Source organism: Idiotropiscis lumnitzeri, chromosome 8 (genome assembly GCF_059441095.1).
Source record: "Idiotropiscis lumnitzeri isolate Australia: NSW breed Sydney's pygmy pipehorse chromosome 8, RoL_Ilum_1.0, whole genome shotgun sequence".
Taxonomy (NCBI): domain Eukaryota; kingdom Metazoa; phylum Chordata; class Actinopteri; order Syngnathiformes; family Syngnathidae; genus Idiotropiscis; species Idiotropiscis lumnitzeri.
Window position 1 is genome coordinate 15,096,199 of NC_142398.1, and position 18,993 is coordinate 15,115,191.

General features: G+C 38.9%; 2 protein-coding genes across 4 annotated transcripts in view; one reads left to right on the top strand and one right to left on the bottom strand.

Annotated features, from left to right (window-relative positions):
* pax5 (paired box 5) overlaps nt 1-7,454 on the bottom strand; it is a 44,112-nt gene extending 36,658 nt beyond the window's left edge. For 2 of the 3 annotated variants that reach the window (XM_088302271.1, XM_088302269.1), the window contains exon 1: nt 1,298-1,571. In XM_088302271.1, coding sequence (XP_088158397.1) covers nt 1,298-1,340 — 43 coding nt within the window. In that variant the 5' untranslated portion in view covers nt 1,341-1,571. Of the gene's footprint in view, nt 1-1,297; nt 1,572-7,393 lie in introns of those variants that run through there. The other variant, XM_088302270.1, reaches the window with a different exon arrangement.
* A 6,521-nt stretch (nt 7,455-13,975) lies between these two features.
* Nucleotides 13,976-18,993, top strand: part of zcchc7 (zinc finger, CCHC domain containing 7) — a 38,756-nt gene continuing 33,738 nt past the window's right edge. The window contains exons 1-3 of the mRNA XM_088303262.1: nt 13,976-14,120; nt 15,958-16,545; nt 17,360-17,582. Of these exons, the coding sequence (XP_088159388.1) occupies nt 16,033-16,545; nt 17,360-17,582 (736 nt within the window). The 5' untranslated portion in view covers nt 13,976-14,120; nt 15,958-16,032. The remainder of the gene's footprint in view (nt 14,121-15,957; nt 16,546-17,359; nt 17,583-18,993) is intronic.

An 18,993-nucleotide genomic window follows, 5' to 3' on the forward strand; every position in this document is an offset into this window, starting at 1 on the left:
AAAATGACGGGAGTTTTAGGAAATATTTATATCATACAGACTCTGCTGTCAAGCCCATTATACATTAATATTAATTTATTACGTAGTAGCTATGATGTGCCAATCATTATTATTATTATTATTATTATTATTATTATTATTATTATTATTATTATTATTATTATTGTTATTATTATTATTATTATTGTTGTTGTTGTTGTTATTATTATTATTATTATTATTATTATTGATGTATACATTTTTGTATAACACTTCCCTTTCATTTAGAGTATACATTTAAGTTTTGTTGACAAGCTTATTTCAATTTGGACTATTTGTGACACACACTGGACATTTTCATTAGGTACTCCCCTAAACCCTAACCCACAACCAAAACTCAAATCTCACCATACGGTCAACCAAAATATTACAAACCTCCGACTCTCTCTACACTGCTGCAAGTAACCATGCAAAAATCTGCATATTGTAAATGTAATACCTCTATGTAGTACCAATCAAAACAAAGCTTTTATTTTATAATTGTTTTTTTTAATAATAAATGAGGTTAGAGACATTGATTCCCGAAGCCGTGCGATAAGTTTTCTCCAAAAGGGAAACCGACAACGTCCGGTCTAGTTTTGATTCCAAGACCACATCCAGTTGCACATGCAGCGTGCAAAGTATAGCTTCAGTCTGTCCATCCAGGTTTTATGCAAAAGCACAATGGACTTCGCACAAACGCTCTCCACTTCTCTCTCTCTCTCTCGCGCGCGCGCGCTCTCTCTCTATATATCTCTCTCTCTCTTTCTCCCTCTCTCCATCTCGGTCTTTCTTTCTCGCTCGCTCTCTCTCTCGCTCTCTCTCTCTCTCTCTCTCTCCATCTTTTCTGACCCTACAGACCGCCTCCCCCAACAACAACGACGTCTTTCCTTTGAAACGAAAGTGCGGTCAACAATTGAAATAGCGTGCTTGACGTCCCAGTGCAATTTCAAGTTTTATCCAGCAACTCAGACTTCCAAAATTTTAAATTAACAAAACAAAAACGTCGTCATTTAAAATTTTACACAGAATCGTTTCATATTGTAGCCAAACCATTATAATCCAGTATAATAAGATTTTAATAAAATACATACAATTACACAACTATGGAGGTTCTAAAGAATTCCAAATGTAATTTTAAATGATTTTTTGTTGCAATGTACCGATACATAACGGGTTGCAATTCCGCTCAGTATCAGTGTTGCTTGGTAAATAGCATCGACTTAGATCTAAAAAAAAAAAAAAAAAAGAAAAAGATAATTCAAAGTTATAAACTTACTGTGCATAGCCGCAAACGGGTCGTGCTTACAGTGGATCTCCATGTGGGCTAGGGCTCGAGGGCCCTGATATATAAATACAATTAAATAAAATAAAACTGCGCAGTCTTGACAATCTTTATGGTCCAGTTAATGCAACGTAGTTCCGTTTAAAAAAATAGATGTAGTCAATTTTTGTTTGATTCGCTCGCTTCTTAATGTCCCCAGTAGAAGTGAAATAAAGGAGACATTTAGGAATTCAAAATATATACCCGGTTTGGAAAAGGAATGAAGGACGTAATGTGAAAATTCGGTCCTCAGTGGGACGAGAGACCGCAGTCGGTCAAAGAAGGTGAAGAACGAGATTGACTCTCATCCCGTGAAATGTTCTTCTAACATTCACAGTGATAAGGCCAAGTAAAGATGGGGGAGGTTTGGGGACATGTAAAAAGGATTTCAAAATGTTTAAAAAAAATTCCCCGGCCCCCACAGACTCAGTTCTCCTGTCATGGTCCCGCTTTGGTTCAACTTTCTCCGCTCAGCCTCGCAACAAAAACAAACAAAACCAAAAAAAGAATCAAAAAACTGTTTCATTAACTGAAAATGTCACAAATCCACAATCAGGTGTGCTTTCCATTCCTGTCTTGCGTGACGTCCCATCAATAAAGCTCGAGATGGCAAGAGAGCGATCCCACGTCCGAGTGTCATATCCTCCGAGCCCGAAAGAAAAGAAGCCAAGCAGGGACACCTGCTCAGAACCGTTCCCGCTTTTTAATTCGTTGCCCAACTCCAGCTGAGCAGTCCCGTACGAGTTGGAAAAGGAGTTGCTTTTCTTCGCTCAAACCCCCAAAACATCGGAGGAGGCGATGGTGGCGGTGTTATAAATGTGTCGCAAACTGGGACGCTTCCACCGAGAGAGCGGCTGCTTGCAAGTGCACCCCCGCGTTTCAGGACCTGTTCTCTTGCGGACAGCGCCCGCGCTCGCAACCCCCTGGAAAGCTGACGTCCAGCCGCCGGCCAGTTGCCTGTCACTCAGCCACCTCTCAGCCAATCACAACGCGAGAACCGCTACCGCGTCACTACTCGCTTTGAACTGAAAGGGCGGGGTTGTACGTGGCTCCGATTGGTTGATACGAATACCTTTAGCCTATGACGCTTTACACTTGCTTTAATCCCCAACCAACAGATGATCTCGACCGCACCCCTCCCTATTGAGGGAGTCACATACCGTTTTACGTTTAATTTCAATTAACCACGTAGAAACCTCACGCTTTTGTGGGCATTTGCGCTCAAGTTATCCGTGTCAATATTAAATATCTAATTAAATGAGTATTACTAAAATGAGCCTTTGTTGCAGCAAGGTCTTATGACGTCTGAGTACAATTCTATAGCATCGAAAATACATTAAACTCTTAATTACAACGATTTTATGAAGAAAAAGTATGAGTTTACATAAGATTTGTCATTCATAAAGTGTGCATGTTTCTGAGAGCTGACTGAAAACGACTGGCATGTGGTCAATATTACACCTCCTTATAAATCTTAAACTTGAGGAGAATCTAAGGCATAAAACAAGCATTGCCATCCATTAACTGATTGCGGATTCATACGGGCGTCGTTTTTAATGAAGTGCAATTACCCAACATCGCTCCAAACTGCGAGGAGAGAGGGGAGATTCAATAAATGTTCGTCCCACCTGATTTTCTAAGGCATATCTGAGCCTCGATCGTGTAATATTAAGCACACAAATAGCCCAAAGCGTGAGCCAAATTAGAAAATAGTTATTTCCTTGTGCTTCCTGCTTCTAGACATCGAATCATTTCACTTTCTCTGTTATTCTACATCAGCCTCGTGAGCAGACCTGCATATGCACAACTAAAACAATCATTTGAATTCCCCGAATGTTTATTGACAACACAGTAGATAATAATATTTATTTTTATTAAAAAGGCAACCCAGCCTGAGATGTCGAGGAATGCACGAGTTAATGGAATGCGTCATGTTATTCAATCAATAAATGTCTTGGTTTATTCCCACTTTAGTTGTGTGCTTTTAGCTATAGGTAGGTGTCTGAGAAATTTCAGTCTAAGCGATTTAAACTCAAAGTCACCAGTAATGCCAATTAAAAGAAATACGCTTTTTGATGAATTTTTTATTTTTTTTTTCCTTTTCAGAAAACGCGCGTGTGTGGTTGTGAGCGTGCGCGCGTGCGTGTGCGTGAGCGTCTGCGTGTGTGTGTGTGTGCTTCCCAGATGAATCACCAGGGGGCGTTCAACTATGAAGGACATGTCCATGTGCACCGCCAAGTATACGTTCGCATGCACTAAAAAAATACAACACAACTTTGACTTTGCTAATGTTATTATGTGCTGCATTTGTGCTAATTGTCGCTTAGCAATTGACAATTTTATATTTGCATTCTTTAATTGCTACAAGCAAGGCAAAAAATAACCAAATTTCGCATCCTCAACAAGAAAACAACAAAAAAGTTTAAACGTTCCTAGTGCCACAACATCGCAATTAATTTACAACTGATGTTATTTTTTTTCTTGACTGTGTGAACTATAAAATATTTTGCGCACGTGTTAGACAATGTTTTTTTTTTGCATTTAGTCCGTAGTGCCTATTTTTAAAGATGGGGACTGATAAAATGAAAATTCGGCAATTTGGGCGTTTATATTTGATTTACATGCTGACACGGGCCTCATTCATTAAGGCCACCTATTTGATAGAAATAAACAAAATAATAATAATAATAATAATAATAATAGTAATAACAATAATAATAATAATAATAGTAATAATAATATGACAACATTTATTTGGCATTTAATTATTTTATCCGGATGTTTCATTTATGTTGTTTAAAAAACAATTATGTTTTCAACATGTCCTCACGCTTTAATATTGTTTAAAGGGTTAAATAAAGACAATGCATTTTTGACATGCTCTGTAAATAGAAAATATGGCTGCATTGAATTAAGATACATTTAAAAACATTATTTTGTCTTTTTTTTCACTCCAATTTAGACTCCTCCTGTTTTGGGCTCAGTTTGAGTTACAGATTTGGGAGCCACAAAACGCTTTCTCGTCACATGCCTCCCATTTGCAAATTAAATACATAAGCAATTAAAAACAGGCAAACACAAGCAATCATGTATACAAATTGTTGTTGCTTTAGGCTTGGAAATTTTGAGAAAACTTCTATCAGGGTGGGACGACTTTAATCCGGGGGTCCTGAGACATTACCATATTTCATTAGCCTACCTCTCAGTGTTGGAAATGGGAGCGCGGAGGAGGGAAGGGGGAGATTAGACTTTTTTAAACATTAGCAAGAAGAAATGTGGTCGCGATAATCATTGGGAGGCAAATTGGAGGCGATATTTTAGTGTCTTTCTTCCTTCCCTCCATGCATCCACCGTGAAAGACTGTTTTGCCTTTTTGCGCCCGAGCCTCGAAACGGAAAAGCAATGAAAAATTAATAGCGCATGTTAACTCCACCAAGCTCGTTTATTACACGCCCGCATGGCTGTCAACATAATGAGAAAGCCCCCTCGTATATCTCAACTCTTACATTCCGTTTTGCTTATGAAATATAGGCCCATTTGAAAATAGTGCTGTACAGAAAAAAATCCTAAATAAAATATATACCGACAAATTGCGCATAGGCGATTCACACTTATGGGTCCATTTGTAATGACTTGGTTGGCTGGTAATGCACCTAATGAGGAGTCAAGTGAGGCCTGACCACAAGCTCTCATGCACTTTGAGGGCACTTGAGGTCATCTCTGCGTATAACCCCTTTTGCCGGCCCCCCCTTTTTTTAACCGCAACGAAATCACATTTGATGGCATGAATACTCTTTCATGAAATTTATTTATCGAAATAAAACTTCGTATTATCAGTAAATGTTAAATTTAAAATAATACAAATATAACACACACACATATATATATATATATATATATATATATATATATACATAAATATATATATATATATATATATATATATATATACATATATATATGAAGACTTTTCTTTAATTATTTTTATACCTTAAATTGCTTATTCCAAAAGCATATTTATTTAAAAACAGTGACTGAGGCGCAGAGAGAGAGCGAGAGAGAGATCGAGAGAGAGAGCGAGAGAGAGAGAGAGAGAGAGAGAGAGAAAGTGAGAGAGGGAGAGAGAGATGTTGGCATAGTTTTGCGTTCTTGAGAACGAATGGCACAGTTTTACGCACGACCAACGGCGTGGGGCGGCTCATTGGATTCTTTGCACCCTGATCACGTCTTTCGTGGAGAGGCTGCAAGCAGAGGCCCTGGGCCCTCTCGACTGCACCAGTCGACGGGGAGGGCCTCCCAAAACGTATGATTTCCTCTGTGGTTATTATCCAATCACAATTAATCACTTTCCTTTAATAGTTTGTCGGTGGCAAAAGCCCATTTAAAATACTGAGAAATGAGGCATGATTTGTCTTGTTGACTGTTCAATAAGTATAATGCTTGCTACATGTTACATATTTTCTGTGCACTTGTCTCAACATGTGAAAATAAATGATGAGGAACAATAATGAGGCTTAGCTGTCCACTGTTTAAAAGACGTTTTATCAATACAGAGCAGCAGGCATGGTTATGAAATGATGTGCTATCCATTGGGCACCATACTAAGGTCGATTGTGCTGATCTGGAAACCTGCTGTTTTATGAATAGACCCACATAGCAGATGAACTACTTACATTATGAAAAAGACACATGGAGACAATAAAGTGATTTGAGAATGTTAAAAACTGGAGTGAAATGGCTTCCCTAAACCAGGAGAAAATATACTATACCCATTAAAGAAGGGGGTTCTCAAACTGTGCACTGTCTCAAAAAAGTTCAAAAATTATGGCTAAGATTAAAAAAAGTGTAGCCACCCAGATGTTCATCAAAAAATGCTGCCCCCCCCCCCACTGTAAAAAGAATATTTGTAAACCACTGTAACGATGCTGTGTGTCAAAACAAACACAATGCATGGGAAAACTGTGCTTTAATAATAATTCAATAAAAATGAATTGCGTTCAATAAAAATATTGGACCAAAATAATGGTTTACAAACAGTCAGTTCTAAAAGATTAAATACAAATGTATTGTACCCTTACAAGTTTAATACAACCTGTGTATTTGATTGAGCCACATAAAGTAACATCACGTCGTGCACAGTTTTAACATTAAAATTGTGCGTTTTGCAAATAACACCAGAATGACATTACAAACTAGTACTCTTGCCAAACTATGAGAATCCCTGCTTTATGGGAACTGTGAAACTTGTGTGGAAAGTTCAAGATTTTTTTTTTACTTGAATAAGTGTTGTTATGTTAAGAATGATAAACCTACATAGTATCTCTTTCCGTCAATACTAAGTTCGGTGTCATTTCCTTTCTTCGCAGATTGGGTGACAAGAATCACGTGGTTGTACTGCATTTTAAATTTCCTTTTGCCACCAAATTGTGTTGCTTGCTTTTAATCAAGTGTCTTTGGAATTAACATAATGTAACCAACCCACCAATAAAATACGAATACAAGAAGTGCTATAGAACCTATGGCACCTGGGCCACAGAGGGCCCTCAGGCAGATCTTATCAGAGTAAATAAAACACAATAACTATTCGTGAAAGCCCCAAAACACACAGCTCAAAAAAATTCTCAATAGCATTGTAGATTTTCAGAAATGTTGTATGGCCGTCAGATGACATAACAACATTGAAATGGCACCTGCAGCATAAGTCCCCATACGCTGCTTAGAACACGCATACACACACCAACACTGAACTGTCAACAAAACCAGCTGGTCAAAGAAAAAAAACATCCACTTGCAGTATCTTGCTAAAATGTTCCAAATTTAATGAGCAGCAAGTTCGTAATGAGTTATGCTGCAACATTTTACAGTTTGAATAACTTTCTAGAACTTTGCAATAGTTCACACAAGTTGCACGACTCGACAACAGTTTCCGTCTTTGGAGGGAAATTACTTTACAAGCACGCTGCTGTCTCCACGCGCGCGTCGTGCGTATTTACGTTCTCTAAAATGAATGAAAACAAGGAGTGAGATGGAAGTGAGCCAGTGCGAACTTACCTGATCTCCCCTGGCGCAGTGCGCGACTCCCGGGCCCCTGCAGGTCCATTATGATAGCCACTTAAAAAAGGGAAAGGGAGGGGGGAGGGAGGGAAAAAAGCAAATGGAAAAAGTTTTTGCTATCCTCCTTCTCCAATCCTCTCTCTCTCTCTCTCTCTCTCTCTCTCTCTGACTTCGTGCTCGCTCTCTTCTTTCTCGCTATAGCAGATGATTACAGTAGTTGGTGGGGGGGGCGATGCAAGTTGAAATAATTAAATAATTCGACCCTTCCGCTCCTTATTGCGCTGCCTGCAAGTGTTCACTCAGCTGCAACTAAACGCTTTAGGTGGAAAAAAAGGAGGGTCCTCGTAGGGGTGGGGGGGTTGTGGGGTGTGAAATGCGTTAAAGAAGAGCGGTTCCCGAAATATGCGCCCATGTCCTCTGTCCCTTTCCTGGCATTAAATTGCTTACACTAATAGGCCCAATAGATTTTGTGCATGCGCGTCTGAGCCAGCATGCAACCTGCAACCTACAGTGGAGAACTATATACAGCACCAAAGTTTCCCCTTGAGTTAACTTTGAAGCGGTCTGTCCAACTTGTCCTCTCTTTTGTTTCGTTCAGCTCTAGTAGTAATCAAGGCACGCTAGAACAACGAAGTTAAAATGTACTCTGATATTCGCCATGGACAGAAGCAAATAGAATTGAGAAAAAAAAAATCAATCTTACCGAATTATTCGAGTGTTTGGTATTATAGGCTGAACGTTTTCTACTTGGCACCACTTTTTACTTTCGCGTTGTTGATGAATCTACAGTCTACATTTTTAAATGAAAATATTGACAAACACAAAGTAAAGTTTCTGGGCTACGGAAAGTAGCATTCACTCAGATTTTAACTTGTTAATTCTAAAGCAAACAATAGAATTAATGTTCCCCTTTTGTTGAGGAATTAAGGCTGTCAATATTTAGAGTTAATAATTCTTCAGAAGGGCTGCATTTGGCTCACACATACTGCACATTTGTTATTTATTCATTTAATAAATTTCCTATTACAACAATACAAAACAAATGTGAAATGCAAAAATGAATCAGCAAAGTTATTCTAAAAGACAAAACATGTGCTCGCTGACAAAACCTTTTTCTAAAAATCAACAGTAAGTGGCTTAAACGCAGATATGTTCTTTTCATTTGTGTATGGTGATTTACTCACATTTGCGCGTGTAGCCTTTTTGATACATTTTGCTATTCTGGGGTGTGTGTAAGCATATTAAGTTCTTGCACATGTGTGTAAATGTAACTTCAGAAAAAGCAGTGGGGACTGGTTGTTGGATAAGAGCAGGTTTGTTTAGTTTTTTCTTTCTAATATAACTTCTATGCCACAATGATGCATTTCCTTTGAGTGCGTGGAGCATATCAACGATTTAAATGTGAAATATTGTGTATACACACACACAGACACCCCCCCCCCCACACACACACACGCACGCACGCACGCACGCACCCCCCATATATATATATATATATAAATATATATATATATATATATATATATATATATATATATATATATATATATATATATATATATATATATATATATATATATATATATATATATATATTTATGTATACTATGAATAAAAAGTGTAGTATTAAAGTATTAAAAAAATAATAATAACACTAAATAGCAAACTAACACATGGATTTTCTCTCTCTCGCTCTCTCAATACATTATTATACAATTTAATGATGTATTCAAGCATTTCCGGTTATGTAGACATTTATTTATTTTTATTGTTTTAACCTGAATCCAAATATGAGATCAAAATTGGTCAAAGTGTGCTTTTATCATCCTTCACATTTCAGTTTGAGACATGAGAGGTGTTGAAAGCAGATATTGCTTTGTGCATGAAGCATGTGACTCCCAAAACATAAAACGTGGCTCTATGTACGGCGGTACACATGTCGAACTTGTCTGGATGTCTGCAGGTCGGGTGTCAGGGTTCACGCACACACCGTCCGGAAACAATTGAGCGTGGAACAAAGCGCAGACACACGTCAGGCCTTTTAGTTGTCAACTACGCCGCGACCCTGACATTCTCCTTCGAGCGCCCCAACACAACACATACACTTTAGTTCATTAAGGAAATATGATATGTAATTTACCCTTGAATGAATGTATACGTGGATGTTAGTTTAAATATGTGTGTTTTTTTATAGAAACATATTGGGGCAACCTGCTGATACAAATAGTCACACAATTTGGTCTGTATATTTCATATTTGAATGAAGAATAATTTTAGTAGCCTACATCATGCATGAAACTATTAAATTAATGCATGCATAACTTTAGCCATAGTTATTTCTTAACGTCCAAACATCCATTGTAAAAAATCGTCATAAAAATATTATTTATTATTATTATTATTATTATTATTATTATTATCACAAAAGTATAATTTGGTGTGTTACTGTTACTATATATTTATCTCCGTATTGTTATGCTTTTTTTCCACCCTGCATGAGAAAAGTACTTTTTCACTTTTTTATGAAGTAAAAATTAGCAACAAGTTAACAACATACACTGTGGTTATATCCATTTACCACTATTTATTACACGTGAAAGTTTTTTTTTTTATCTATTCGTTTAAGTTTAATTCAGTGGTTTTATTTTCAGTCTTAGGTGAGGTGCTTGCGCTGCATCCCCTAAAAAAAGAATTCCTCATCGTTCTAAGTAATTAATAACCACTTGTTTGTCTTTCACCCCCGGGCTAATTAATGTAATTAATACGGGGGGAGGGTGCATTTGAGAAGGGACGAGGGGGTTGAGGGCTTTGTGATCGCTGACCCAAACTGTGACCGAGCGGAACCGGAAAGAATCGCATTAAAGGGTGAGACAAAAAGTAAACACGTAAACACAAAGGAAGGTGCACGTGGTCCCTCGGTGAGGGATGTTCACCACATTGTTTTTGATGCATTGAAAAGTTCGGCAAAATGTGTTTTTCTACAAAAGATGAGTGAGTGAAGAGTTGGACTCACTACGTAGTTTTTTTCCTTAAGGCAAAGATGTGGACACAAAGATCAGCAAGGAAAAATCTGCCTTTACAAAGTTACTCAATAGTCAATCTGATGATTTTGCTTGTATTGAGCTTACAATATGCGAGTTTCAGAGGGATAGGTTTATTAATGTGTTTCAAGTGTAAAACATAAAATAAAATAATTGGTAATAGAGTGAAAGCACATGGATAATGTCAGAAAGTATTGAAAATTCTGCTTGGTCGACATTTCCATTTTATCTCCCTTCCAGGACAAATGTGTTGTTTTTTGGGGGGGGCTTTTTTGACCTATCTGCTTTTGTAAAGGAAGTCCGTTCTTCACTTTGAATCTTTCTATATCCAGCAGTCATTTGGAATTTTTTGGTGTTAACTTAACAAAGCGATACAGCCCTTTTTGTGTCTGATAATCCATTTCCCCCCTTAGGTGTAAGAAAAAAACTTTATTTAAACACCTTGGTGAGGCCGTGTGCGGTATGTGTCTGCTCTCCGCCCAGATGACCTCAACATCCCCAGGATGTAATTCAGAGTGGCACTTGTGTGTGGCAACACAAGATTCCCTTTCTTGCGGCCAGGCTTGCTGTTGCTGTGACTATTCTGTCAAAGGCGGCTTAAGGGCACCAGGGCGGATTGAGCAATTGGACACATTGTTTGTCCATGAAATATTAGGTGACACAACATGACACCAAGCCATTTATATGTAAAAGTATACATTTCAGCGTGACCATTCAACAAGAGCCAACAAGGTTGCTGTCAATGTTGTTTTATTTGCTAGCGGGGAAAGAGGTGTTGTGGCGTGAAGAAGTGCAAAAGTGTGTGAGTGTACATAGAGATGCTGTTCACAAGTTTATTAAATCACCATCGGCAGCAGCAAAGCATACACAGAAAAGTCTTCTTCATGGAGCATCTTGAGTCAACCGATTCTTAGTTTGACCTTGACCTTGAAAGGAAAACATTTTATTGAACATTCCGTAATGTAAACATTCCTTTTTGCCTTTGCTCCCTTTCACACAAGTGGGTGCGGTGTAAGGTTGCGCAAGTTTAAGACACTTGTGAAAATATTTAATCATTAATTGCAAGACTTTTTAAAAACTTTTTTTTTAAATACTGGCGATAACAACCTTGTGTTGCATCCTCCTCCATTGTTGTCATTTGTAATGTCTGACGACGGATGTGTTCAATGCAGCATGCTTTTCACAGTTCCTCGTTGCGCACTATTTTGAAGCAGAAAACCGTTCAGCAGAACTAACGTGTTACTTGTTGTAATTCTTCCACTTCCAACATTTCCAATGTACTGCAACGACAGTTTCTCCAAATGTAGAAAGGAAAGCTCGTTTTGTCTTATTTTGAGAACAGAGACCGTAAAACCCATCATCCACATTTCATCCCAAACAAATGACTCAAAGCAATAGCATAGCTGAGGATCCAGTTGGGCCCTTCGTAGACATCGGACCGGTGTATTTCTTAAACAAATGACCAACAACTTCAAAATATTGGCACTGAATCAGGAGGACACATTGTGTGTCTTGGCCACAGCGACGGGTAGCGGGAACCATACAGCGTAAGGCGCACAAATGAGAGCAATGACATGCTTCTTTTAACTCCTTTTCTCCAATAAAGACCATTCATCAGGCAGAACCATCCTCCTGGAATGTCTGATTGGAAATCAGGGAATTTTAAATCCCTGTCCCGGACACTCCATCCATCTTTAACACTCCACTGGTCCACAGACTTAGAGATGAACTGGCGAACCAGATGCCTCCATTCAGTCGGTCCCCAACCTTTTCTAAAATAATAATAATAAATACCAGCAAATGCATGGAAGTCTAAATCAGGCAGCCACATCACAATTTCACCGAGGCAGTCAGGCATCCCGAACCTGCATGCAATTTAGGGAGATATGAGGAGCAGAGGAGGCGCAGACTCCCTCCTCCCCGCACATGCACCTCCCAAAAACAAAGCGGATGCAGGATAAGAAGTGTGTGGAAGTGTATGTGCAGACATAGACAGAGTTGATAGTGAACCTATAGGTGCAGTCAAACCTTTGGAGGGAAACAATCCTAGTCAGTGATGGCCTTTCCCGTGTTGACACGCATGGAGACGCCTAGAGAATCAGATGGCATTCACTTCCCGAATTCTTATTATAATACCATTCTCCACAACTATTATGAAAGTGATTCCCATAGTTGTATACGCAGAGTTTGCAATTATTCTCTTGATATAAAGGAGACGAAGAGGCGGATGCTAATGCAGCCCTGTCATGAAAGTCAGGGTGGTGTAATTTTTCTGCATTCACCTTGTTATAAATATGACTGATGGCGATAGCTAGTCTGTTGAAGTACATTTCCATATAGATTTCCATTCCAATCAACGTGCAATAATAGTGCCGGCTTGAGGATTCCGAGCTGTTGCTCAGACATGCGTGCACACAGCGAGGGTCTTGTGCACATTGTGACATTTCATATTTGGGTAGAAGTAAGATGAAATTGAGCTGCATGTGACCGTGGCAAAAGCAGAACATGACAACATCGTTTTGAATAGTGACATTTCCATAATCAAACGCTTCACAACAATATGAGAATAAATACATTCCGCTGGAAGGTGAATTTTTTTGAATAGGATTACTGTAGTTCTATATCAGTGGTGTTATTTATTTATTTTAAATGGTGACAGAAATGTGTGGATAGGAAATATACTGACAGACTTGAACAACTTCTGGAAGTGTGTGTCAGATCACATTATGTTTCCGTTTGTCTGCAATTTAACAAACACGCATAGAGTAAAATGAAAGAGACAATGACACGCTTCCTTAAAATCAGTTCAGAAAAAAACTGAGAGTAACACCTTAAACAGTGACTTCCCCATGAAAGATCATAAGGGAGGCCGCTTCAAATGATCCAAATTTCACTTAATTTTGTGTGAAAATGATTTACTAATTACAGATCTATCTTTGTTCCTCTATCTATGCCAGTGATGTATAGTGACAGGCAGAACAACTAAATGTTCTTCTATTAGACGGCAGTCGGTACATTACGCCTGTTGGCATTGCTACAACAGAAGTTATGGTTGTTGTACATTGAGACGAGCTGATCATAATTTCAGTATTCCTACTTTTAGGAAATCTTGGTTTTGATGATGTGTGTGTGCAATGAGATTTTTCTCTTGTAAAAATTATGCCTTGGCGCAAGAAACTTGGAGTATATGCACTACTCTCAACAGCGACCACATTGGAAAGTTGTGAATTTTACAAAGATAAAATTTAAAATTATAAATTTCAACAACAAAATCTCACTAAACATATGAATTGACGACTTTCGTCTTTAGCCTCGAATTTAATTGTAGTCAGAAGAACAAATAATTAACAAATGGGAAATGGCACATAACCATTTAGTTTGTACAGATCTTCAGCTACAAACTCCCCAAAAATATATAAAATATATATATATTAAAAAATAGGTAGTTAAATATCTAGGATTTAACAACAACAATTCGAAATGTACGTAATTATGTCCGCTCCACTTTGCTGTCCGTTTTCCGCGCAACGCTCCGTGTTGGCCGGACAGAGTGAAACGTTCCGGTTGGCCAACCTTTTTTCCCGTCGAACAAACCCGGAAGTGCTTCTCGGTGTCTCTCTTCAGCACAAGAGGGGCTTTACTCTGTATATGTGAGCATAGACGCATCGATTTGGGGCTTTAAGGTAAGGCCGTGGATGTATATTGTATTGCTAAAACTACGTCATCATGATGTTGAACACCCGCAGTCAAGCGTTTTCGTGACTGATGTGTTTATTGTTTACATCCTGCTAAGCTCTTTCGAGCACGTGGGCATAACGATACGGACACATGCTTGCCAGATCGGTCGATATTGTAAAACAAAATAAAGTTCATGATATTTAATTGGCCAACCAGCACAATGGTTGCGAGTTTTCTTTGAGTTTCGTTTTACTTAAAGTAGCTGTTTGAGTGAGCCAACATGCGCGACAATGCGTCTGCCGGCGAGTGAGCACTTTGCTAGCTTAGGCTACTTGCCATTCATATTCAAGATAGACCGATTGAGAATATTTTCCTATGGATTAATGATGAGCATTTTCGAGGATGGATACGTGTATAATGTACGATATCCGGATACTATTTGCTCTACACCCGTACCTACGTTGTTGTACAATGAGTGAGCAACACGTCAACATATCTACTTACAGTGCAGGCAAGCCTGCTAAGTACACTATAGCGTCTCAGCGGCATACTATATTGTCATTCTCGTGATTGCATCCCTGTCCTAAAACCGCAAACCATTTTAAGTGCTTCTACTTTATTGACAGCATTAACTTTAATTTCACAATTGTCGTAGTAGTTGTTACAAGATTAAAGTTTCGGTGATCCGCTCAACTATCAGACATAGAAGACGGGTTTTTGCTGAGATTGGCTGAGATTCTTTTCTGTCCTTTTAATCCCCATGGACGGCTTGTGACAGCCGAGCGTGGCTTTTCTGCAGCCGGTGGTCATTGGGAGGGACCAATCATCTCCAGCCATCATGGTGCAGACACGCTGGACTAGACAGGGCAATGGGCCCGTATCGTTTCTCAGTCCACTGTGTCTGCGTGTGCACGCAAGAGAGATTGTGCAAATTAACTTCGAACATAATTATTATCCCAGTCCACCAGATTTGGTCTCGGCCATAGAGTGACAGGATGTGTTTCTTTGCACTGAAGCTACAGTTAAAAAAAAAAGAAGTAAAAGAAAGAACTCCCCCACCCACTACCCAAAACAAGTTAAAAAATCGGCAGGGGTGGAACTGGACCGTGTTCTCCTCAGCTTGGTTAACAAGCCCACATGGATTTCAGAACCAAGACCAAAGTTTGTTCTGTAATTGATGTCAGATTCTGAACTCTTCTTCCTATAGCACTGAAGATAGTTAAAATACTTTTATACCAGGGCCACTGAAATGGTCTGTTTTGACTGTAAACATATCAGTTCACTTTGATGAACAACACGACGGAAACAGCCAAATATATTGTAGATTACACAGGTCAACACATTTTTACTGTATTTTATTAATTTGAGAAATGCATGTAAACTTTCTAGATGATTTTTCTTGGGCACAGATTCATAATCTACTCTTACATTTTTCTCGTCACTCAGTTCTCATTATTTTTTAAAAGATTTTTGCTCAAAATGTAATGGACTATAAAAAAAATTTCAGCTCCTTGAAATTTTATTTTTACTTAAATAAATTCCATTTAGGGGATGTGTACATTGGACTCTCAAAGGTCAAATGTATTTGTTTCGGATTGTATTCACCATCTCCCAATTTTACTTGCCTTACAAGTGGAAAAGTAAGTTAATCACTGCTTTTAGTAATACATAAAAAACAGTGTGTCACATAGCATCTTTCAGTTTCTAACATTCCGGTGCTTATTTCTCACACTTAAGTGTTAAAATAAGTTAATCAGTGTTGGTAAAAAAAAAAAAAAAAAAAAATGTAAATAATGATGACACCCTTTTTTGTTTGTTTTGTTTTCATTTTTGTGTTCATAGTGCGAGTGGCCTGTCGAGTGTGCATGACTGCATCTGTGCATCTGAGCACCTGTGTTTGGAAGGTCCATTGTGGTGATGTACTGCAGCTATCAGGACCGGCAGGTGTTGGAGGATGCTCTCTACCAGGGAGATGGAGATGAATCAGAGGCATCAGAGGCCATCAGTGAGCTGGAGTTCCACCTCTACAGTCAGCTCCACTACTCTTCCAACATTGGGGATTTGGAGGAGGAAGATGGAGAGGACCAACCTCACCAGGAGATGGATGCAACTGACAACGCGACAGAGACGGCCTTTAATGTAGAACTTGAAGTCTCTGCCAGAAACAGACCACAATCATCGAATATTGTCAAGCTGCAGCAACAATGTCTCAGCAAGAGCGAGAAGCAGGTCAAACAGAAGAAGGGAAAAAGTGTCCCTAAAGTCCAAAGACCAATTCCAGGATTTGAGGAAGTCATCGTCATTGACTCCAGCACTGAAGTTATAACCATCTCTGAAAGTCATTCCTCCTCTTCTGATGATGACAAAGGGATTTGTGCCTTGAGGGGATACACTGCACACAAAGTGCTGACGTCCACCCTGGCCCATAAGGTAGATGCAGAAATGCGCATGTTTTCGTTTGTTACTAGGTAATAGAAAATGTTCCGGAGAGGACGAGATGACTTGCGCCGCGTTTGGAATAGCCAAAGATCACGCGTCTAGCAGGCACTATCTTCATCCGCCACCAGCTTTTTTTCGTACTTTGAGACACTTGTGGCTACATAAAGACTGTGTCGTCTCGTTGGTCGGATATTTTGCTCTTGGTCAAAACATCCAATACTCCACCGATAGCAAGCTTTAAATGTCAATGCGAAATGATAATGTTAACTTGTCTACTTATTGCTTCAAGCTGCACTAGGCACGGCTGTACTTTGAACAAAGGCTACCGTTTGAGGAACTACAATGCTTGCAAATACAATATTTTACAATATTGCTCCGTAGTGATTGACACTGTCGCAGACGTGTTCATTCAAGTTTCTCATTGTAGTTTTTAGTGATGTTGACCTGAGAAGCACATTTCCTACCACAGTTGCAAAATAAGAAAATGAAAATAATCATGCAGTGCATTTTTTGCACCACATAAAAATACAGTTATGTAACACTCTATTAATGGGGGATATCATGTGATGACCTGTCATCGTATGTCTAATTGATCAAGTTCTGAGAGTCACAAGTGAGCTCAAGACTATCCTCGCTGACTTTGGGTGAGAGGCGAGGTACTCGGTTTATTGGTTGCCGGTCAGTTGCAGTCTGATTATAGATTTAATGGCGTTAAATATAAAATATGCTAAGTAGATTTTCCTTTTAAAATGTTACCTAAGACTGCTTGATTAATTGATTTTTCTTTTATTTATTTTTTTTATAGATACCCCATAAAAAGGCGCATGATATTACTCCAGTGACATTGGATTCAAGCAGCTCCGAATCTGATTCAGAGTTGGAATATAAATCTGATTCAGAATTATCCCTTACATCCAACTCCTCCATTTCGGATGTGGTGGAAAACTGGATGGTGCTGGGTCAAGGCAAGCAAGATGGAGACCAGTCCATTGCACTCAACCTGGAAGGCGGTATTGACAGCAATGCAGGTGTGTGTGTGTGTTTAATTAGTTATTATGGCTAAGTGGTTTCTTCTTTGCCCAGAGATGGGCAACCTAAATACTGTAGGGGGGCCCAATGTTTCAGCGGTGCTTGTGGGTTGCCACGAAAGACCAAGCACTTCCCCACCATATGTACTGTATGCCCAAAATGCTACTTAAATTATTGGACAAAAAGGTTGCTAGTTGGCAATCCCTTTCTTATACCCTTTGAATCCTTTTTTTGTTTGTATGCGATACCACTCATTCTGAGCATATGACACAACTTCCTAAATCACTTATTGCGAATGGTGGGTGCAATTCATTAATTGATCCATTTTAATATGATTAGATGCATGATATCGTAAGTGCCATTTTCTGTTACAACATATAAAATATTTGAGTATGGTAAGATTTGTAACGTCACATGACGTATTTCCTGGGGGGGAGAGCATTTTCGGAAAGTAAATAAAAATTTCCCAAAATTGTAAATGGAGTAGACGAAAATAGCACATTATCTACACCATATGGTGCCCAAAGCGTTTTTCATAGCCTGACAGTCAATTATTTGAATTTTTTTTAATACAGAATAATCAACAATCAAGTAACTGCCACATTGTTCTGAGACTAGAATCAGAATTAGAATGTCGTTTATCGTCATCATACAAAATTGGAGCGGTCCCCTTTCCAGTGCAAATAATAATAATAATAATATATATTATAGATAATAAAAATAAAATAATAATAATTAAAACAGATAAAAATAAAAACAACCAAAAATAATGATGACAACGTGCACTCGGTACCACTTTGTTGCAGTTCTTACAAGGCAAAGGTAGTTGTGTGCGAGAGTTCAGCATGGAAATGGCTCTCGGGAAGAGGCTGTTTTTTTCGTATATTTGTCTTTGTGTTGATGCGCCTGCCAGAGGGCAACAGGTCGAAAAGGTGTGAGCTCGGCTGAGTATTGTCCTTGAAGATCTTGTGAGTTCTGCTGAGGCAGCGGGTGGTGTAGATGTCCGACAGGAAGGGGAGAGAACAGCCAATAATCCTCTGCACAGTTTTGACTGTCCTCTGGTGCCTTATTCTGTCTGCCTCAGTGCAGCTGTTGTATCAGGTAGAGCCGGAATAGTTGTTCTCTTTAGTTTGGATTAGTTTGGAAGTTCAGAAATTCACACTCCTGTCCGGGGACTGTACAATTTCCTGACGAGTAACTGTCGTCCTACCTCTGGTAGGGATCTGACACCTCCTTTAAAAGTGGAAAGTTGCCACCCCAGCTTTGCCGCCTTTATTCCGTCTGTGGCCATTATGCTAACAGTGACACAGAAAAATGTTTTCTCTTGCAGGCAGTGAAAAAGGCTGGGGTTTGTCTATGTAGCATCTTTGTCTGCAAATTTGTAAACACTTTGCATTTGCTGCTCTCCTC